Source organism: Cyprinus carpio, chromosome B9 (assembly GCF_018340385.1).
Source record: "Cyprinus carpio isolate SPL01 chromosome B9, ASM1834038v1, whole genome shotgun sequence".
NCBI lineage: Eukaryota > Metazoa > Chordata > Actinopteri > Cypriniformes > Cyprinidae > Cyprinus > Cyprinus carpio.
In genome coordinates this window covers 6,246,270-6,268,893 of record NC_056605.1, presented here as the reverse complement: position 1 = coordinate 6,268,893, position 22,624 = coordinate 6,246,270, and the positions used below count along the sequence as shown (strand labels likewise).

General features: G+C 35.5%; 1 protein-coding gene across 1 annotated transcript in view; it reads right to left on the bottom strand.

The window, feature by feature from the left end:
- Positions 1–22,624, bottom strand: part of LOC109083679 (N-chimaerin) — a 102,763-nt gene that overhangs the window by 2,308 nt on the left and 77,831 nt on the right. Inside the window, 4 exon segments of the mRNA XM_042730741.1 lie at positions 377–514; positions 2,330–2,407; positions 2,955–3,128; positions 8,687–8,771. Of these exon segments, the coding sequence (XP_042586675.1) occupies positions 377–514; positions 2,330–2,407; positions 2,955–3,128; positions 8,687–8,771 (475 nt within the window).

Genomic DNA, 22,624 nt, shown 5'->3' with positions numbered 1-22,624 from the left:
TTTTCTTTAACCCCGTACCAAAATTTGGGACAATTTTGAAGTTTAAAACTCTGATGTGTTTATGTTCAAAGAACAAACATTAAATAAACATGAAAATTGTATGTACAATGATATGTAAAAAAAAAAAAAACAGAAAACAAAAAAACGGTTCTTGCAATTCTGTCATTGGCTCATCCAAGCCGTCTTTTAAAGCATCAGAGTTTTGCTATGTCTGCATGCATATAATACAAATGCATATGATTCATGCTGTTCTGTGTGCACAGCATAGCAAACATCTCTTACTTTTGATGAATTCTGCTTTTTTATTAAATAAAAGGAAGTGAAATATGGGCAAAGGCACAATGTCTACTGGAGAAGCGTGGCGCGTGTGACTCACTTGCGGCCTCGATGAAGCGTGGATATGCATCATACGTGATGACGGGGATCGGCAGGTCCCTGAAGTAGAGTTTAAGAGCACCTGTGATGACGTTGATGTCTTCATAGACGTTGACGGAGATGTCTGCTTTCTCTCCATCTGAACACATTCACACACAGACACATTTCACCCTGGGCTCCTCTGCTGCTGGAAGCAATGCGATGGGAAGTGCACTCATTCACACAGACAGCGCTCTTGTTTGGCTCTGGGGACTGAGCCTGAAGACATTTAGCTAACTTTATCTTATTCAGAGCTTGTGAGAATACTTCTGTACCGGGATGCTGCATGGTGCAGGTGTTTCAGTGTTATTATGCTTCTGTATTCCAAGCTTCAGTATTACTTCAGTATTATATAAACACATTTGGAGTCATTAACATTTCTCTGAAATAAGTTTTTATGTACACCAAGGCTGCATTTTTTTGATATAGTAAATGTATCAATTATAGTAAAATTGTGAAAGATTATTACAATTAAAAACTTTTATTTTCTATTTTAATACACATGAAAATACAATTTATTCCTAGGATGCAAATCTGAATTTTCAGCATTTTTACTCAAGAATCTTTTATCTTGTGTCACATGATCCTTCAGAAATCATTCTAATATGCTGATTTGCTGCTCAAGAAACATTTCTTATTATTATCAGTGTTAAAAAAAAAAACAGTTGTGTTGCTTAGTATTTTTGTGGAAATGGTCCTGATGGAATTAATCTTTTCCATCATAGGAATAAATAACTTTTATTAATATTTTTACAATAGAAAACTTATTGTAACATTTTATATTACTGTTTTTACTCTATTTTGATCGATTAAATTAGTGCTCTCAAATGATTAATTGAAATTAATCGCATTCAAAATAAAAGTTTATCTACATAATATATGTATGTGTACTGTGAATATTTATTATGTATATATAAATACACACATACAGTATATATTTTAAAAATATCTATATTCATATAATTAATATTACATATAAATATATTTTATATATAAACGTAACTTTTTCTTAAATATATACATGTATGTGTGTGTTTTTAAATACACATAATAAAGATACACAACACACATACATATATAATGTAAACCATAACTTATTTTGGATGTGATTAATCCTGTGACAGCACTAATATAAATGCAGTCTTGGTGAGCACATCTTTCCCAAACAAAAAATAAAAATGTAAAAATCTGAATTATTCAGAATTTTGACTGGTAGTGTTCACTATTAAAATATTTATTAACATTCCTGAATTTCCTTTTATTTTTAATTTTATTTGTATAGCTGTAATCATTTATTTATATGAAGTTGTTACTTTTATTATTATTTTTTTAATATTTAAAAAATGTTTTATTTTTAGTAATTCAGTAAGTTTCCATCTAATATTTATATTTAATTTTATCTGAGCTTTATTTCAATAACAAAAACAAAAATGGAATAAAGTAAAAATAGTAAATACTGAAAATTATTTAAAAACCCTGATGGATCAAATAAATAAATAAACAAATAACTGTCTGTATCAGAACTCTGCTTGTACTGAATTGAAATAACACTGCAGTCGCACAGCGTCCAGTATAAACCTGTAAAGATACATGATTTCTTCCTCTCTAGCAGGTTCATATCCTCATATCTGTAATGAGAGTCATTATGAAACAGTAATGCATCTGAATACCAGCAGATGGGCAAAAATCCTCCTACAAATGTGCCATTTTAACATTTAAGCAGCTCAGACTATTTCACATTACATAAACACACAGCTCTATACACAAGACAAAGAGTGACCTAAAAAAGCAGCGGTGAGCATGTGTATGGGATTCATCAGGATTACACACACAGATATGCGTGTAGGCGTGTGTGTAGGAATGTGGGGGTTGTGACGGATCAGTACTGTACACAATCAGACAAAACGCCACTCACCTCGGTCGAACGATAACTTCACATCTTCAATTAAGTCACTGAAGCCAGAGATTCGATAGAGACCCTCCGACTTCAAACCTGAGAGACGAGACGGTTGAAGAATGTGTTATACAGCACACACAATGCTTCGCTGCATCTCCAATGCAATAAAAGCCGAGGTGATAATGTGTAGCACTGTCAAGAGCTCTGAATATTTTGCCTGTTAAACTAAAGGATTTTGTAGTATTAGAAAAACACAAGATATCCTTGTGAAAACAAGATAACACAACAAATAAACGAAAATAAACTCAGCGGTCATAACCTTGGCTATCAGTATTATAAAGCTGTTTTGTTTATTAGAAAATCTGATCTTGTGAAAGCAAAAATCAAAACACACACACAAAAAAATTTAAATGGGTTGAACAACAACAAAAAAAACATATTGAACAACAACAAAAATGAAAAAAAATAAAAAAAAAAACAAAAACAAAAATAAAAACAAACAAAAAAAAAACACAACACTAGATATTTATAACATATCACTGACCGTGTAAAACCAAACCAAACACAACACATTTACACAATCTACAACACTTCTATTTCTGCACTGTTGTTCAGCGTAAAGCAGAGTCAGTGGTTCAGTCACCTCGTGCTTCGATCTCTCGTATGCACATGTCCACCACCATGGGTCGTGTAGCGTTATGAGCCTTGACCAGTGTGGTGAGGTCACAGCTGTACACCTTCTTCACGTGCTTCAGGTCCGGTTTGCAGTCGTTGGGCACCATCTTAGAGCACTGCTTATGGACATTCAACCCACAATCTGAGAAACACACACACACAAACACACTTCAGCTGACCAGACAACCCCATTCTAGACTTCATTTCATCATTCCTGTCAAACCCATGGCTAAATCAATCAGTAGATCACTGAATAAGTATGTTGTGTGTATTATCGATCCTGAGGCGGATGTGCTTCAGTTAAATTAGAGTCGCCAGCAAGCTGAGCTTTCATTCTGCTTAATCAGTGACCTCTCCTGACCTCTGATCAGCGATGACAGCGCTTCCGATTGGCTGACAGGGATCTCAATAGTGTCACCTTGGCTATGACAGAACTTGCCAGGAATACAAATGGTGCCTTATAAAATATGCATGAGCCATTTCTGGCACTTAATAGCTTCATAACCCTCAAAAGTACATCTCTGAGAACCTGTGAAAAAAATCAATAAACACTAGCTAATTAAGGGATGGTTACTGTAAGCCACAAATAAAAATTGTGTCATCATTTACACCTCATGTTGTTTCAAAGCTTTATGACTTTCTTCCTATGTGGAAGATAAACAAAAATATTAAGAAGTAGGGTTGCAAAGGGGTGGAAAATTTCCGGAAACTTTACAAAAATCCCCAGAAGATTCCAAAAAAATCCTGGAAAGTTTCCAAAATATCTGGATTTTTCCCAAAGTTTACTGTAAATTTTCCAACTTTTTGCAACCCTAAGAAGAAGTGACTTCCTGTCACTCCTACACTGTACTATACTAGTAAAAAAAAAAAAAAACAAAAAAAAAAAAAAATGATAAAATAAATTTACGTTTTCTCTTCACTTTATTTATAAAACACTGCACCAAATACACATTTTCACCTAAAAAATAGAACCAAACCAAACAAAAAAAACAAAACAAAACAAAAAATAAATAAATAACGTTTAAGAAATGCAGTAATGTAGTTGTTTTCCTGTAAAAAAAAAAGTAAACGCAAAACTAAAAAGCTGAATCCATCAAACACAGGCAGAATATGTAAATTCTTACAATTTGCATAAAATGTAACAATTTATGCGAGGATAATTGTCTGAACATTTTACGTAAGAATGAGAAATTTACAAAAGAGCTGTATAAGAATACATTTTTAAGAAAATTAGTTTTGTTCTCATTTAATGAATAAAAAACCCCTATTTTTCCCAAACATTCCCTGTCTCTCATTGTGGGACAAACAGATGAAACTCCTGCTACTGGTTGAGCCATTGTTGCTATGTTTATTATATATATATATATATATATATATATATATATATATATATATATATATATATATATATATATATATATATATATTATTAAAAAAACAACAACAAACTAACTAACTAACTAACTAGCAAACAGGGCAATATTTTGATAGTGTTTCACATTTTACCAGAAAAATCAACAATAGTTCAAACGGCACACAAAAAAATAAAAAAATAAAATAAAATAATAATAATAATAAAAAGCTTTAAATTAGTTCTTTTCCAAAGCAAAAACTAACCAACCCCCCAACTGCACCCATGCAATCAGGCCAGACACACACAAGAACTTGCACAGCATATGCAAATTTAAGCAAATGAGCTGATTAATATATAATGTGGCCTACTAAATGGACCAGCTGCTTCAAAGCAGTTACCAGAGACAGAAAACAGAAAAAAAAGAGGAAGAACGCAGAAAAACAGGGACAAGAAGCAGACGAATAAAAGACTGCAAGCTCAGGGCACTGGGGGACGCTCAGTGAGGCACACTGAAAACAACGTGACCTGGAGGAAAGAGAGAGAGAGAGATATGGAGCTCTTCAGATCTGAACTCAAACATAAAGCTGGAGTGGGCAGTGACTGTCAGTCCCGCGGGCTTCAGCAGACCTCATTTCCTGCAATAAATGAGCCAAACGCTCTGCTCTCTGACGGTCATTCTGAATCACACAACCAGCCTTTGACCGTCTACTAAAGAGCAGTTACAATTAAGCAAAAATCGGTCTTAAAATGCATGTGCCACTTTCTTAGAAATATAATATGCATACTTATACTCTGTTGTTGGATCTAATGATTCTTAAAATGGCAAGTTACACCTTCCTTCATGAATTTTACTGTACACATCTTTACATTGAAAAGGAATAATAATAAAAAAATATTTTGTCAAGGTGCTGCAAAAAGCATTATTTACATGGAATTTGTAAATCATGAATATGATGTTTTATGTTATAAAATTCAAATTTGGGATATTTTCTAGAAAATTCTAGACTTTTTTTTTCTCCTCAAAATATTTTAGAACTGCTTCATTTCATCTTTTTAGACAAATTATTATAATTATAATTTTTTTGAAGATTAAATATTGATGTTGTTGTCTGTAAGAATGCATTTTAAGGTCATAAAGAGCTTAAGATGAGGTAAAAAAAATGAATTTGACATCTTTGACCTCAAATTTTAATCTGTAGCTGGCGACTGATTTGCTTTTTTTTTTTTTATACCTCAAAACAATACGATACAATAGCCCCTCCCCCCCAACTCCTGGAATTAGAATGAATCCAATCTAAACCACTGAATGCAAATACTGAATTATTCGCTGACACTTATTGTAAAGATTCTGCGGCATGTGATTAAAAAGCGGTCCCTTGAGCGACTCTGTCGTCCTGAGACTTAAGCCATGCAGAACTGTAATTATTTTTGAAAAAGAAGAGCGAGGTTTATGATAAGCGGAGGAGACAGGCGCTAATAGGGGACACCTCTCTAATGCATTCAATGTGTTCGCTCAGGTCTGCCGAGCCCTTGTTCAGCAAAGTGGCGTAGAGGTGACCCCCGGCCCACATGTGGATAGATACATATCAGGACACGCACACATACAAACACATCTCCGTCTAAGAATGACTGCGTGCATGCGTGTAGTTTAAGCCTTTAGGACAGTTAAATAGCCAAAAGATTTTCTTTAGAAGCGCTATTAGATGAAAAATGGGTTTTATTTGAAGCCAGTATATAAAATTCAATATAATGATATTAAATGTCAGTCTTATTTTAGTATCACTGATATACTATCAGAGTTTAGTTTTGTAATTATTATTAGTTTTTATTTTACCTATATAGACTATATAGTCTAGCCTGTCTATATAATTTTAGTGTATTTAGTTTTACTTGTTTTATTACTTATAATTACAACTTAAACTAAATGAAAATGAGATATGTTGTCTTGGCAGCCAGCTGAAATAAAATTAAACTAAAACAAGTCAAATAAAGAAAGGATTTTATTTTATTATATTAGTTAATGTTTATTTTATTTTATAAATGTTATACATTTTTATTTTGTAAATAAAACATTTTTTCTATGGTTTTAGTTTTGCATTATAATGCATTCACATTACCTGAGAAGACACCTAATAATCAGCTGTAAATGACTCTGTTCCATCGAATTATTGAAAATTAATGCACAATGCATCCTTTGCATGCACATTCCTTTTCAATAATTCAATGGTCCAGAGTCAATTATTCTGCTTAAACCACAGTTACAACATAGATATGCCAATGTAATGCATTTATCTGGTGTTATCATGCAAAGGCACAGTTACATTGTTACTTGCCTATGCATGAAAAAATTGTGCACAAAAAAGAATTAATGCACTACAAAGCGTAAAGCATTATGCCTAGGTTCTAATTAATTAGAAGCATCCATAACACATTATAAATGCAGGCTTTAGTTAAAGTGTTTACCCAAAGGCATTGTAGAAGCAAATATCTTGAGCTAAACTCAGACGTCTTCTTCCATTGTGAGAATGTTTTAAGCGGTTCCTGTATCCTGAAATTCCCTCTCACACTCACCGTGTGACCCAGCGCTGCGACGAGCCCTGAATTTTAATGCGTGTGTGTGTCTGTCTGTGTAAAGTGGAGCTGGTTGTGAGCTCTCAGCCCCTCTTCTCATTATAAAGACGTGCCAGCTTTGTTTTCAGTCTCTGCCATGATGGACTGGGCCGAGGGGGAGGGGGAGCGCTTTATCCTCTCATGAGGCAATGTGGCACAACATGCCCGGGCACTGGGGCTGGCACGCTGGCAGACACCCAAAACAATAGCTCGGAGTCTCGCTCTCACAGACGAAAAGCAAAAGAAAGAAGAAAGCATGTCTGATCACAACGCTGAATGCAAATCTCTACATCAAATGAGATTTCATTGCCCTAGATTCTGCTGGCATCACAGAATGAGAGAGAGAGAAAGAGAGAGAATGAGAGAGAGAGAGAGAGAGAGAGAGAGAGAGAGAGAGGGGGATGTGGGTAGAGGTGAGAAAAGGAGGTGGATACAAATAGCGTAAAAAGTGTCTCAGCGTAAGGGATTTTGAACGAGCTGCTTTCAAAATAGTCCCATGCATTATTCATGAAGCCAGTTCATGAAAACATACGTGTCGCTCACATTATCCTATAAATAAATCATCAAAACACAAACAACCAACCACAAAGAAAAAACCTGAGTTAAACAGATATTAGAACTCCTAATATGTATTTAAAAAAATCCTGTTTTGCACAAAAAAAAAAAATATTGCATGCATAAAATAAAATGGTATAATTTCAAATGGCTGAAAGTGGAGGGATGTTCTTTTGAAATAAAAATAAAAAAATCTCTCAATACTGAATAAAACAAGTCTTAGTCTGTCTGTTATCATCGTAATGTTTTCTCATTTCAGCGCTCAGTTGGTTTCTTGCCAGTCTATGCTGCCTCCACAGGCTAATAAGCATTCACATGCACATCAGCCAGAGCAACACACTGACCTGCGTGAGCTCTGATCGTGTGTGTGTGAATACACACGCCATCAACTCTGCACGAGCTCCACAGCTGAGATATATGCAGGAATCCTCACTTCACCCCTACAAAACCCCAAACCTATCCTAATGTCATCAGAAGAAGCTATTAAACATTTCAGAGGGGGTTTAGCGGGTGGAAGTTAATAGCTTTAATGACACACAAATTATATTACGTTTATAAACACAAGGGTGTATCATTGTGCACCATTATAATCACGGAGAACCCCCCACTTTTAGATTTTTTTCATGCCAGCATTTCAATTGATTTCAGGAATTGTTTTCTTAATTGTTTCCTTTTTAAATCGCTTCATGCATTGGCATGTGTGGTTCTATGATGAACTTTAACATTCATGGAACCCAAAATCTTCTTTAGAGTGGTTCTTTAGATTATTAAATGAAGAACCTTTAACATTTATGGAACCTTTCCATTCCTCAAAACATTTTTAGAGTAGAAAATGTTCTATAGATCATTAAAATGTTCTTCACACTAAGAAAATAATGGTTCTTTTAAGAACTGTTCACTGAAAGGATCTCTGAGGTTCCAAAAAATTGTATTTCTTTTGCATCACTTATATAAAAAAAAAAAAAAAAAAAAAAAACATTTCTAAGAACCTTTCATTTTACACAAACCTATGGAGTTTCTTTATGAATGTTTGCAAAATGTATGGAAAATAAAAATGTAAATAAATGTTTGTCAAAAAGTATGTAATAACTACTTAATAACCAACTAATAACTATGTAATAATGTTATTTGTATGAAGAACCTTTTTAAGGTGATTTTGCTTTGGGTGTGTGTTGATGTACCTGCACATTTGACTCCCTGAGCGATGAGTCCCCACATGAAGTTGGCACAGTACTCACACCAGTGTGGCCCTCTGAAGGTGTGCACCTGCAGGACAACACACAAACACAATTACATACAAATCAACTTCAGCTCCTCTGAGCCGTTTAAAGCTTCTAATAAAGATGAACGTGTGATTAGAGACACGAGCAGTGTCAAATCTGACTTCTGTTTAATCCAATCACAATTAATCAACAGCCAGAGCGAGTGAGATAGATAGAGAGAGAGAGAGAGAGAGAGAGAGAGAGAGAGAGAGAGAGAGAGAGAGAGAGAGAGAGAGAGAGAGAGAGAGAGAGAGAGGCATTAATCAGGAGGAAAGCCCTGCTCTCTTGCTCTCTCCTCTCCACCAGGTAACAGCTCATCCAATCAGACACGTATAAACGCTCCTCCAGGACGGGTCCCTGGCCCACTGAGAGCCCTTCAGGTCTAGTAGCAGGAACTGGCAGTGTTTACTATCCTAACAGCAGAACCGTCTTACAGTAGATGATGAAATCACTGTACATCAAACTGACATCAACATGAGAAGTGCCCTATTTACATATAAAAGAGGTCTGAGGAATGTAAATGATTGGATATATACAGAGCTGGGGGATTTTAGCTAGAGGTCGACCGATGTATCGGTTTTGCCGATTAATCGGCACTGATAGTTGATTGCTGAAACAATCGGTTATCGGCAAAAATCCATGCCGATAGTTTACTGGGTTGCGTCCGTTGCTGAAGCGGCTGAGAAGGGTCTGTTTTCATTATACAGTGCGAGAGCGGCTGAAATCACTGACAGCACGTGCTATTGTTTAGACACGTGACGCTGCACGCTGAACAGAGCGAGAAACTTCAGACCCGGATTTAAATGCAGCTGAAAGAAAATCCTGCCACGCCTCAGAGCGCCATTCACATAGTTTTCCATTAAATTACATCATATTTGCCCCGAATCATTGTTAATGTATGAACTGTATATAGAGCATTTTCATCGAAACAATTGTCTTTCTGTGACTCTAATAAAGTCTGTATGCTTCATTTATAGAGCTATAATATAGATCGCTCTTTCTGTTTGCTCCGTTTTTTTAAACGCTGAACTTCAAACTTATCTATGTCTCATTGTTCACTCTTGAAGTAAACTTGTGTCCATTTAGTGAATAAATAAACTGTTTTAGACCGCTGCTCGAGTTGAACGCATGTGTGTGATACCGGTGAGTTCTCCTAGACTCAGCGCTGCTCTTTTATTTTGATTAGATAATCATCAAGGGTTCAAGAATAGAAGCAGTTAAAGTGTGAGAGTATGCATTGTTCTGATATAACTGTAGTGCCCTGTGATTTCCATGATGCGGAAAACACGGACGGAATCACGGAATCCAGACATAAAAACAGAATTCACAGTTTAACGCGGAATGTCACGGAATTGGTCAAATTTTGAATGAATTAATCAAAAGTAGGTCATTACACTTAACTTAAATCGCGTTACTTAAATCTGTTACTATTAGGCCTTAAAAGTCTATTTAAATATGAATCCTGCATGTTCTGCATGACTCTAATGAATGACGCAGACGTGAGGTTTCATTTATACTGAAGCATGTGTGACGCTCGCGGTTAATATCACTCAGCTTCTGTCGTCTCTCTAAATGATGATGTAAACACATGAACAACATCTCCAGGAACTGCTCTGAGGAGCTTTTATGAGCTTCTGACCGTTTGATTTGAGTAAAACTAGCCTCATATCACATAAACAGAACTGTAAAGGTATTCACGGCAACCCGTCAAAACAAAAGACTGGTCTATTTTTCAGTAGAATGTACACAGCCTACTACTACTACTACTACTAAAATGAAACAAACATTATTTTTTAAGGAATAATCACACAACATTTCTTCCATGTTTTAATTTTAATAATAAATACCCTCTAATTTCCAAAAAAAAAAAAAAAAAAATTGTTAAACAGAAAAAATTAATTAAAAGATAAATGAAATTAATGTTCCATGCCTTCATTTGATAATCAGAAAAATTTTAATACACAACACAGAATTTTTGAGGTGAAAAAAATCATAAGGCTTCTTTAAGGAAAAAAAAAAAAGAATAAATTAAGATTCAAATAATTAGACATGCTAAAACACAGAATTTGGTAACAATAAAAAATATGGTGAGAAAAAATAAAATTTCATAGGGCCCTAAACATGTAATTTTTGTTAAACTTTTATTAAATTGATGTGAAAATGTATAAGTTTCATGGTTTTAATTAATTAGACTTGCTTTTTAATTAATAAACTTTAACTATTAAAACAGAGTGGAGAAAATTCAAATGAGAAAAAAAAAAAAATGATTCCAGAAAAATTCTAAAAGAAATAACGGAATTTGGAAAAAAATAAAACGGAATTAAAAAAAAAAAAAAATTTTGTAAATTTCAACATTTACTATTACTATTACTATTATTATTATTATTATTACTACTACTAGTATGATTCAGTACTGTGTTTTTTAAATTTTTTAATAAAGCACTATTTTAGTTTTTGTTCGGTATCCATTTTAAAAACTATCGGTTAATTAATCGTTATCGGCCAGTGTATATAATATTTTTAATGTATTAATATATTTCATATATTCATATATTTACAATTAACATTCTAAATTCATAAAATTTGTTATTTTGTAATTTCAGTTTTTAATATGATTATTTATTAATCAAAAATCAGAAATAATAAAATTATATATTATATACACCCACCGTGTTTTATATATATAGTTTTACACATACTATTTATAAAAAAAGTAAAAAAAAAATTAATTTGTTATTATTTTTAAGTAATAAAATAAGAAATAATATAACTAAATATAAATTTATAATAAAATGATATATTATATGCACATATAACCCCCATGTTTTATTTTTCTAAATGACTTACTGACTGTACATAATCCCAGTATACCATATCTAGTATATGAATGTTCAGTGTAAACACTGCTGATTGTATGCTTCTAATGATAATAACTTGAATCTTTAGTTTTTTTCACTGTACTGCTGACAAAAGCAGCCGCTATCCAGTATCTGAGCATCAGTTACCATGTGACGACAAGAAGAAAACAGAAGCATGAGAGAAAACAAGCAGCAGAAAGAGCTCTTTGTGGAGTCAGCAGTCTGTGAGGGTTTGACTCTACAGACAAACTGAAGCTGAGACGGGTCTGGGGTCTGGGGGGGGGCACTACCTGCTGATGACAGAAGCCAAATGAGGAAACGTCGTCATGTTTGACAATCCTCTATCAGTTCCTAATCTCCCCATCTGTCACCCCAAACAACCTCCCTCACGCTCCCTTCCTCTCTCAATGCAAACACAAGATGTTTTTATTTGATTCGTTTTTCAGAACCCCTGGCTGAACTGCCTCTAAATAACCGCGTCTTACACAGACTCATGGCTTACAGCATCTTAACTCTTCCAACGTCTCCAGAAACCTGCACTCGCTGCCACGGCAACAACACACCCCCTTCGGGACGTATTTAAATCACATTTGGGGAGAAATTTGCATATCATGCTATGACATAGTCGCTCTGAAAGTGAGTAATAAAAACAACTCAACACTGTCGACATTTCAACGAATCACAGTAAAACTGAGACGCAAGTGAGACCAATATGCCAAAAAATAAAAATAAATTGATAAACCACAAATAATAATATTACCAAAAATTTGTTTTGATAATATAACAAAAATTTTCCAAAATGTATTTTTCTGATCCCAATAGCAAATAGTTTTTGCTCGTTTAAGCACAAATCAAAATTAATTCCACAAGATTTATGCATGAAACGAGAAATCCAGTAATCATGTACTAAACATACTTTAAATTAATTTTGTTTTGTTAATTTGACAAAACTGTGCAGCATTTCTTTTTTTAAGACAATTAAAATAACAAAAAAACATGACAAAACATTTCAATGAATCATGGTAAAATTAAGGCCAAATTGAAATGAAAATGAAAACATGTTTTGATTGACCAAAAATAATAATATTAGCAATTTTATTTACATTATAGCAAGGAATATTACCAAGATTATCAAACTCACTACAATAAGCTTTATGCGTGAAACAAGAACAAAAAAAAATCAACTTCTTCAGACAATTCTGACAAACAAATTGACAAAAAATTTTTACATAATATTCCTTATTTCAAGACTTTATGCACACATAATGATTTCTAGTAAGACAATCCCATTAAAGCAGGCCATGAGCCTTCGCGGATCCTTACCTTGAAGTTGTGGACTTTTCTCGTACTTGGGCGCCCATCTCGCTCTCCTTCAGCGTGGCCTCGACGGACCAGCGACCTGTGAGCTGCGAATAAGCAAAAGAGTTTGAGAGGGTTGCCAGAGAGGTGGAGGCCGGAGGTTTCTGAGGACTCATCTTCATCCCCAGAGCAGCGGCCACCATCCCCTGCTCCTTGACCTCTGCCTTGGCCTTGTGCACCAGAGACTTCTCCTCCTTACGGAGAACATAGGACTCGCGAGACGGCATCTCGCACGCTAGAGGAGTGACTCCACACCACAATAACACACCGACTAAAGAAAACTTAAGCTCAACTCCGAGATCCCCTAACAGACTCTTCTACATCTTTAGCCAGAGATCTGAGGGGTGCCAAAACAAATCACCAATGTGAACGGCCAATTAGTCCAAACGGAGTTTCTTCAGCGAGTGTCTGAAGCCCCTGCTCCTGGTTTCTCCCTGGGGCATCTATATGCAGATGAGATGAGTTGTTGAGTTAATCCGGTCCTGCCTGCGAGCAGCAGATATCCTCTCTGGAACGCTGCCTCAAAGAGAGAGAGTGAGGGGGGGGACGGGGACACATCCCAACCACAGGCAGTTGAGTCTGGTGATTTACAGCAAAAACCAAACCCAGTCACACTGATTAAACAGCTCCAATCAAGCCAATCCCAGCAGAGTCTGTGAGAGAGCTCACCCCGCCCCTACAGCACAACCCCACAAGCCACCGCAGAGAGGAGGGACAGTCCAGAGAAGAGAGGATGAGAGAAGAGAGGAGAGGAGAGAGAGGAGGAGAGGAGAGGAAAGAGGAGGGGAGAGAGGGCGAATGAGAAGGGGAGAGGACCAGAGAGGAGAGAGAGAGGAGAGAGGGAGAGAGGGGGGAGGTGAGAGAGAGAAAGAGGGAGGGGATCAAGAGAGAGAGGAGAGCGAGGGGGAGAGGAGTGAGAGGGGAGAGGAGAGGGAGGGAGAGAGGGATGAGGAGGGGGAAGAGCGAGGAGGGAGGAGAGAGAGAGAGAGAGGGGAGAGAGAGGAGAGAGAGACGAGGGAGAAGGAGAGAGAAGAGGAGAGGGAGAGGGCGGCAGGAGCGAGAGGAGAGGGCGGTGGGAGGAGAGAGGAGAGTGGGAGAGAGAGAGAGGAGAGAGTGGAGCGTAGAGATCGAGAGGGAGAGGAATCGGGGGAGGAGAGGGGAGAGAGAGAGATGAGTGCCCTGAGAGAAGCGATGAGGGAGAGAGAGAGAGGAGAGAGGGTGAAGAGAGAGAAGGAGGACGTAAGAGATAGAGAGCGTGAGAGGGGAGAGAGGAGGAGTGGGACGGTAATGAGAGGAGAGCGTGAATGAGTCATGGATCAGCTCTGAGGCTCATACTCCTCTAATAAAAGCACAAAGCCACCACACCAGTCCACCATAAACACAACCCACACTGTATGAGGACTGCACGATTTGATGGTGTAAAAAAAAAAAAAAAAAAAAAAAAAAAAAAAAAAAAAAAAATAGTACACTGCGATTGCAACTTTTAAAAGAATTACAGGTTTGCTGCTTGTTTGTAAGGCTGCACAATTTGGCTAAAATTTTGTGATTATGTATGGGCTATAAAATATTATCAAATAAAAATGTCAATATTTTTAATATTTATGGATGTCAATTTATTTTAAAATATTTAAATATTAAACATCAACAACAATAATAATAGCTATTATTATTAAATAGAAACGTGCATTATTTTTTTTATAAATAATGAGGGAACAAAATAAGAAATGTTACTATAGTAATACTTCACTGTAAAAATGAAAAAAGAGTGTTTTTAGGAAAAATAATATAATTTACAATTGTAAAATTGCATTGCTAATAATTATTGTTGTCCTAAATTATTTAAAAATGTCAAACAATAATATTTTTTAAATTATTTTTTTCATTTTTAATTATTATTTGTACAGAAACGAGTATTTAATAAAAAATATAACTAATTAAAAATGTTTATTTTATATTGCAAGTGTAAGATTACATATACTAATAATTATTCAATTAAAAAAAAAAAGTTATTTGATTTATTTTCAAACGTTCAAACATTAATTTTTTTTTTATAATAAATATATTTTATTATTAAATACAAATATAAAAATGGCTATTTACTAAATATTACAAATGGAACACTCAAAAATAATAATAATAATAATTCGAAGACGACGACTTAGGAGAAGAATATTATTATTATTATTATTACTACTGTAAAAATTACAATATTTAATACTTACCAATACCAATATACATCTTCATTTCTTCTTTTTTAAATGTTAAACTCTTAATCTTGTATTTCTATACAGATGTTGATGGAGTTTGTGGTGGAGCAGCATTACTGTGAACTAATCCGTCTCTTATCACACAGCTCTCTGGAATACATGACAGTAAATGCTCAATTGAGTAATTGTGTGGTCAAATATTTCTGTATAATTCCGCAAACCTGACCGTTGCCCACAGTAACGAATGTCCTAACTATTTCACAGCTAGTTTCATATCTCTTTTATCATGCCAAGAGATATGAATTATACAAGAGAGAGAACATTTTCCTTCACACATAATAAAAAAGAAATTCAAAGCTCAAATCAATATTTCAAGTCCCATGTATTTATGTACTGTTCAATGAAATGGGTTTGTCATAAAACATTAATAAAACACTAGGAAAAAAGTGGAGTGAATTTCTATATTGGACAGGAGGATTCACCGGGCCTGAAGCTGCTCACCGTGTGTGTAATGAAATCAACTTCCTGCTTCATACAGACACTCACGAGTGTCTCCTCCCACACACACACACACACACACACACACACACACACACACACCACATATGATCAGATACTGCAATCTGCCTTCATAAAATCACAATGACAGCATCAGCCAAATGACTCTGGAACTTTCCCAAACAGATCAGACAGAGATTATGTCTAAACACTGTGTCTCTGTTTGTGTGCTATTATTATACTGCACATTATACACTGATACACTGATATATTGGCCAGGATGATTAATTGGCTGATATCTGCTATCGGTCAACAACCGCGCCTGTCTTACCTCCACCATCACTTCTGTCTGTCCCGAAACTTACCTACAGCGGTCAATCAGAACATGCACACTTAGTTTACAAATGTTTTGGGGTAAATCTGAAGTAAAATAAGGTACCGTTCAACAGTTTGGGGTCAGTAAGATTTTTTTGAAACGTTTTTGTAAAAAGCCTCTTTTTATTTAATAAAAAACACAGTAAAATTTTTAATATTGTGATTTATTATTACAATTTAAAATAACTGTTTTCTATTTTAATATATTTTAAAATGTAATTTATTGCTGTGATCAAAGCTGTATTTTCAGCATCATTACTCCCGTCTTCAGTGTCACATGATCCTCCAGAAATCATTCTGATATGATTTGATGCTCAAGAAACATTTCTGATTATTATCAATGCGTTGCACTCTGGATTTTTTATGAATAGAAAGTTTAAAAGAACAGGATTTTTAAAATGGAAATCAAATGGCTTTTAATCAATTTCATGCTGTTTAAGATGCATAAAAAAAAAAAAAAAATTTCTTGACAAAATTTTACTGACCACAAACTTCTCTCTCTCTCACACACAAAAACACACGCAACGCACATCTTCCCGCTTTCTAAATCTAGTCTTCCTGCTTTCTAAATAAAAAGTGAACTTGCATGTTTAAGATGCATATGCAACATTATGCTTTTATTTTCATTTTAAAATCAACGCTCAAACAATATATAAATCTCATTCCCTTGCATTCTCAGTAAATTCTATTAGCTTAGTAAAGTTTAAGTCAATCAACCTTCTTCAGGCTTGCACAGAATTTTAAATTTCGCTTTTTTAAAAGATCTGAGTGGCGCCTTCCTGCGCAAGACACAATTTTTCATTGTTTTATTAATTAACTTCGGCACTAATATGCCATGCTGCATGTGTGAAGCACTTCAATGTTAATTATATTCGAACACACTCTTCCTCTCTCATCTCAGCTGGACTGTTCATCCTCTTCTGACAGCAGTATGTTGGATCCAGACATACCAGAACACACACATACCACACACAACACACACACCACGCGTTCCCCCTTTGATCAATACCACAGGACTCGATCCTCTCCAGCGCCAGTCAGCTGAGTGCCCAAATGGAGGGCTGGATGAGAGACCTCCCGCCTGCTGGCTTCCAGATCAATAAACCAAGCGGAGGCAGAGAATATGAAACCGCTGGAGCTGAGATGAAAACGCTCAGCGTCAGAGTCCATGTCCCGGCAGACAGCTGTACCAGGTGGCTTCACACGGCAGGTCTTTTCATATGTGTGCACTCGGCCTGCGTTTGAGGACCGTGGCTCCAGAGCGATCAGCATGCTGCGTCCTGACCAGTCAGTCTGGCAGGAAGTGGGCTTACAGGCCCATCTCTAATTGACAAGTTGATCTTTCTGCTTTCTCAAACGCGTCTGGAGCAAAACGCTGGTCATATATGGGGCGGAGGCGAAGAATGGCTAATTCAAGGCCATTTCCTTCCTTCTCCCAAACCGACACGAGCGAGTCCGTCTGTTTGTGCAATCACTCATTCAGTCTGACACTCAACACCTGATGGGTTCCAGTGTTAGTTCTGACAGCAAAATTTTTATTTTAGTTTTGGTCATATTTTAGTCACCTGAATTGTTTTTAGTTTTAGAAACAATTTTAGTCGACTAAATATCATAAAATTTTAGTAGACTAAATCTACAGTAAATTTAGTCGGCTAAAATCTAATGGGTTTATGGTGCATTTATTAAGCATTTCTCTAAAATTTCTAATCTCATTGTATTGGTTTGATTTTAAGGTTTTTATCATGATAGACACAGATTTAACTGCGGTGACACATAACCATGGACTTTATGTTAAAATTGAATAAAACCACTTCTCAATAAAGAAAATCAAGAACGCATGGTCTCTTTTTAATTAAAATACCAATGGTTATATAGGCTAATTATGCATTCTTTATATAGCAACTTGCTTACCGTATTCTTTATTCTTTCAAGCAGACATATTTATTTCTATAAATTAATTTTTTGGCAGTGAGTGATTTTCTGTTTTTCTTCTGTTGCTTGATTAATATCAATAACTCAATTGCAACTAAATCAGGCTGCTGTCCCTTTAAAAAATGCACAACAACACGGATTGCAATGTTATGATTAACACGTTCTCCCTACCGTTTACATTCACTTAAGACATAATCAAATGTGTTTAACGTAATACTTCACAGAATGGACAAATTCGACATCATCATGACAGCGGATATGTTTACATGCATTTTATGCAAATTTTCAAGTATTTGTTCCTATACTGAATTTACATTTAAAGGCCTATCAGAACTTCATCTTACTTTCTGGGTCACCACAATAGTCAGCAAAACTGCACCAATTACATAGTTTGCTCAGTTTGGGCCTTTGATTAAAACTTTTTCATGTTCAAAGCTCACCACATTTTACTATATCATACCTATAAATAAGACGGTATTATCTACACAAAATGCATATGCAACAAAACTTTATTTTAAAGGGTTTCAATAAATCAAAACAATAGCTTTTTCTACTATTATTCCATATTGTCAGGCACATACAGGTGTTAAAAAACTCAATATTATCTTCCAATGCAATCTTTACCAGTATATTAAAGCGTCATAATAAAGCTTAAAACACCATCATCATCTGGATTAGTGCTGTTTTTGAACTCCCCAAACAGTTCTGACCCAAAAAGCTTTTATTTTAAAATAATCATACAACCGTTAATATAATACTAGGGGAAATTGGGGCCCTATGAAAATAATATAAATAATTCTATTTTTTTTCCAAATAAATTTTTCATTTGAATTTTTCTGGATTCCCGCTTAGATTCGACAACTTATCACGTGAGGAGACTGACACGACAAAGGACTGAGGTACGAGCAGACACGAAGCAGCGTAGCGGGAGATTAGTTGTCGAAGAGGACAAAATGCAAAAGCACCTGTTTGTCTTAATATTACGCGAAGTTTGTCGTAGTGTTTTGTTGTTGCTCATTCAAGCAAGTTAACGGTTGAAATTGCCGCTATTTCCCTCCCATCCCATCCCTCCCCACCGCTCACGCTCTGCTTTTCTTGAGCAAAAACAAATGTCAAATACAATCAACATCATGAGTTTTTCAGTGTTTCAGCAGGCGTACAATCATCGATAGCATTTTAGGATTCCATCAGTGCCCTTGAAACACTCTCGAGTTTGGAAAGTTTCTCTGTCATTCAGAGTTGCAGTGAGAATGGTGGGTGGTTATGTTATATAACGTTACATAAAGGATGGAGTGATGCATAATCACAGCAGCAGGCGATCGAACGACTCACAGCACCCTATAAGATGAAATGATTGCAGACCGGAAACTGGAAGGCAGATTAGAGCGTCTCGCCAAACATCATCCTCATAACACGCGTAACAACAGGGAGGATAAAGCTGGTACAAACCAAGATACAATGCTACTAAGAGCATCAGAACGCTTCATATGCATCACCTCTATGACTCATACAAACCCCAACCTGAGACATGAAAAAAATATTTCACTTTCATTATAGGTTAAGCTCAGTCAAACAGCGCTTGTGGTCATAATGTTGATAACTATAAACAAAACATAACTGACTTACTGCTGTTTTCTTTAAAAACATCAAAATGTAGGCTACAGTGAAGCACTTCTAATGGAAGTGAAGAGAGACAGTTTACTTGCATTAATTCTTCTGTTAAAACATGTCTTATTTGAGATAATTTAGTGTTTTAGTGAGCTGGTTTAGTGTTGACATGACATTATTTTTGTCACACTAAAATCATGTTGTTTATAATTTGTAGCTATACTGTTAAAAAACAAATATTATTTGAACATTTATAAACTGCAGTCATTCACCTTGCATTGCAAGTGACTCACTGTGACACAAATTTTGTGCTTATTTTTTTAAAGAAAATTAAGAACATTAATTAATTGATAGCTCAATTTACAGAAGCCAGAATATTCTTAGGTCGTGAAAAATTAAATTATTGCAGCCTGTTGAGGAATGGTGTGTTGTGACATTTCTAAGTAAATAGACTTTTGATGCAAACAAAAATTCCATAGAATTACACGATCATTCCAAAGTTTAAGGTCAGTCCGATTGTTTTTTTTTAATTCTATCATTTCAAATAAATGCAGTTCTCTGCTAACTTGTCTATTCATCAAGGTATCCTGAAAAAAAAGGTCTCATGAAAAATATACTAATGACAAAAATATTAAACAACACAACGTGATTTCTACACTGATAATAACCAGAAATGTTTCTTGAGCAAATCAGCATATTAGAATGATTTCTGAAGAATCATGTGACACTGAAGAGTGGAGTAATGATGCTATAAATTCAGCTTTGATCACAGGAATAAATTACATTGTAATAATATTTAATAATATTACTGTTTTTACTGGCATTTTTGATCAAATAAACCCATCATTTGGTGAATGATCTAAGAGACTTATTTTTCAGAAACAAAACATCTTACGACCCCAAACATTTGAACCCAGTTGTGCACATTTAAGGAGGGAATAAAAATTATACAGTCTTTTGGATGTTTTTTTTTTTTTTTTTTTTTTCTTGGAGCAGCACCCACTTAGAAAACCAGCTAGTAATAAATTAGCGACCCGCAATGCAACACACCCTAAAAATATTCATGACACCTTAGCAACAAAACCATAGCAGCAGGCACCCTGCCTAATATCCACAAGAGACTTTTGCACAGACAACCACAAAACACCAAAATCTTCTGACTGAATTTTCATGCTTCAATTCTGCGCAACGAAAACAAAAGGATTGAGTCAAAAATTGAGTTATGGGTCTCTTTAAGATAAGATAGATGGGCGTCCTGTGACAGATCTGAAACAAAACTAATGATTTGATCTCAATTTCAACTTCACAATTAAACAAAAACATGTTTTCTCAGCTCCAGTGTTTAGCTGTTTAGTGGGATGCTGTACAGCAGTGGAAGTGCACACTGCCCCTGAGTTTCAAAGCCGTTTACTGCAGAATTATGAGACCCGAGCCCTGCTTCATCTCCATCTCTCTCTTCTCTCCTATCCTTAACTTTCCTCGTTCACTTCCTCTGACTGTCACACGGGGGTGGCACTGCTGATCGATTGCTCGGTACGCAAACAACAGCTACATTTCCCGCGTCGCCCCCCACATGACAGGGAGAGCAAGGACAGACACACACTTACACTAGACACTGTGTTGCCAGGGAAAGTGGACCAGGATAAGCGTTTGATAAAAATAAGATCCCATACCTGTATCAAGCAGTGCTTGTTCTGATGTACAGCTGTTATCCCTCTGATGGTAGCTTGAGCTTTCCAGCTTTTCGACAGGGTGACTACATTTAGCTTTAAACCTCAACCGTTTGAGATAGTCCCATGGGGTCGGAAAATGTTCTTGGCCCAGTCCAACCCACTAAACTACAACAAAACAGTCGACGGTTGTGCTAAGAAACCAAAATCATATCAGTGTACAGACAAAATCCAGTGGATCTGATCACTAATCAGCTGCTAGATGTCCTGATGAAGTTTAATGGATGGCTGCGCGAAGAGGTGTGGGATCAAGATCAGATATGTTAGCTGCTAATGTAGGGTTAAAGAACAGCGTTTACTATTTGTAAGTACCGTGAAACACATGAATGGGTTGCACTTAGAGAAATATTGGAGCAATTAGGCGAGAGAGGACATTTTTGCTCCATGAACAAACTTCACATGTAATGCAAACGAAATGCTGCTTCATGAGCTTCTGAAACACCTTTAAATGTGCCTCAGTGTGCTTCACTAAATACGGACACTCAAAATCCAAATTCAGACTTTATGACAAGTCCATCATTTCCAATACGTGATATATGAAAAAATGATTTAGACCTTTTATTTCACAATTCTTGCTTTATTTCTTTGAATTTTAATTTATTTCCATATATCATCTCGCATGATATTTCGTCATCAGTCTGAAAAAAGTCAAAAATGGTGAAATATAACACTTGAAATTGCACAAAATAGTTTGTGAAATGTGTTAAAAAGGAGATTGCACAATTGAAGGAAAGTCTGAATTTGTAATCACAGCGTGTTTTTTTGTATAGTGCCATGACATAAAAAGAAAAACAAGCTAAATTTTCCATACATAAAAATAAGATGACGAGAATAGGTGAGTGGTCTTTTGAGAATAAAGTGTCAAAAAATTACCAGAACAAAGTCATAGCATATGAGAATAAAATCACGGAAATAACATATTAAAGTTGTAATATTTGAGAATAAAGATAATATTTTTTGAGTGAAAAAAAGACCCCATAGTACTGCAAACCATCAGACTTTATCCTCATATGATGCAACGTTGTTATGGTAATTTTGACTTTGTTCTCAAATATATTAGGAATTTAATCTCACAATGCTATGACTTTATTTCTGTTTACAATCTTATTTTTTTTTCTTTTTTACGTAACACTAAAAAATGACATTGTAACAACTGTGATATATAAACTGACAAACCTCAAAGTCACAAAAATCTGAAATCTGAAATGGGGTTTTGAAAAACTTTGGGAAAGATGATGGCCCAATTACAGGAATGTTATTAACCTCAAACAGGCCAAAAACCCCCAAATC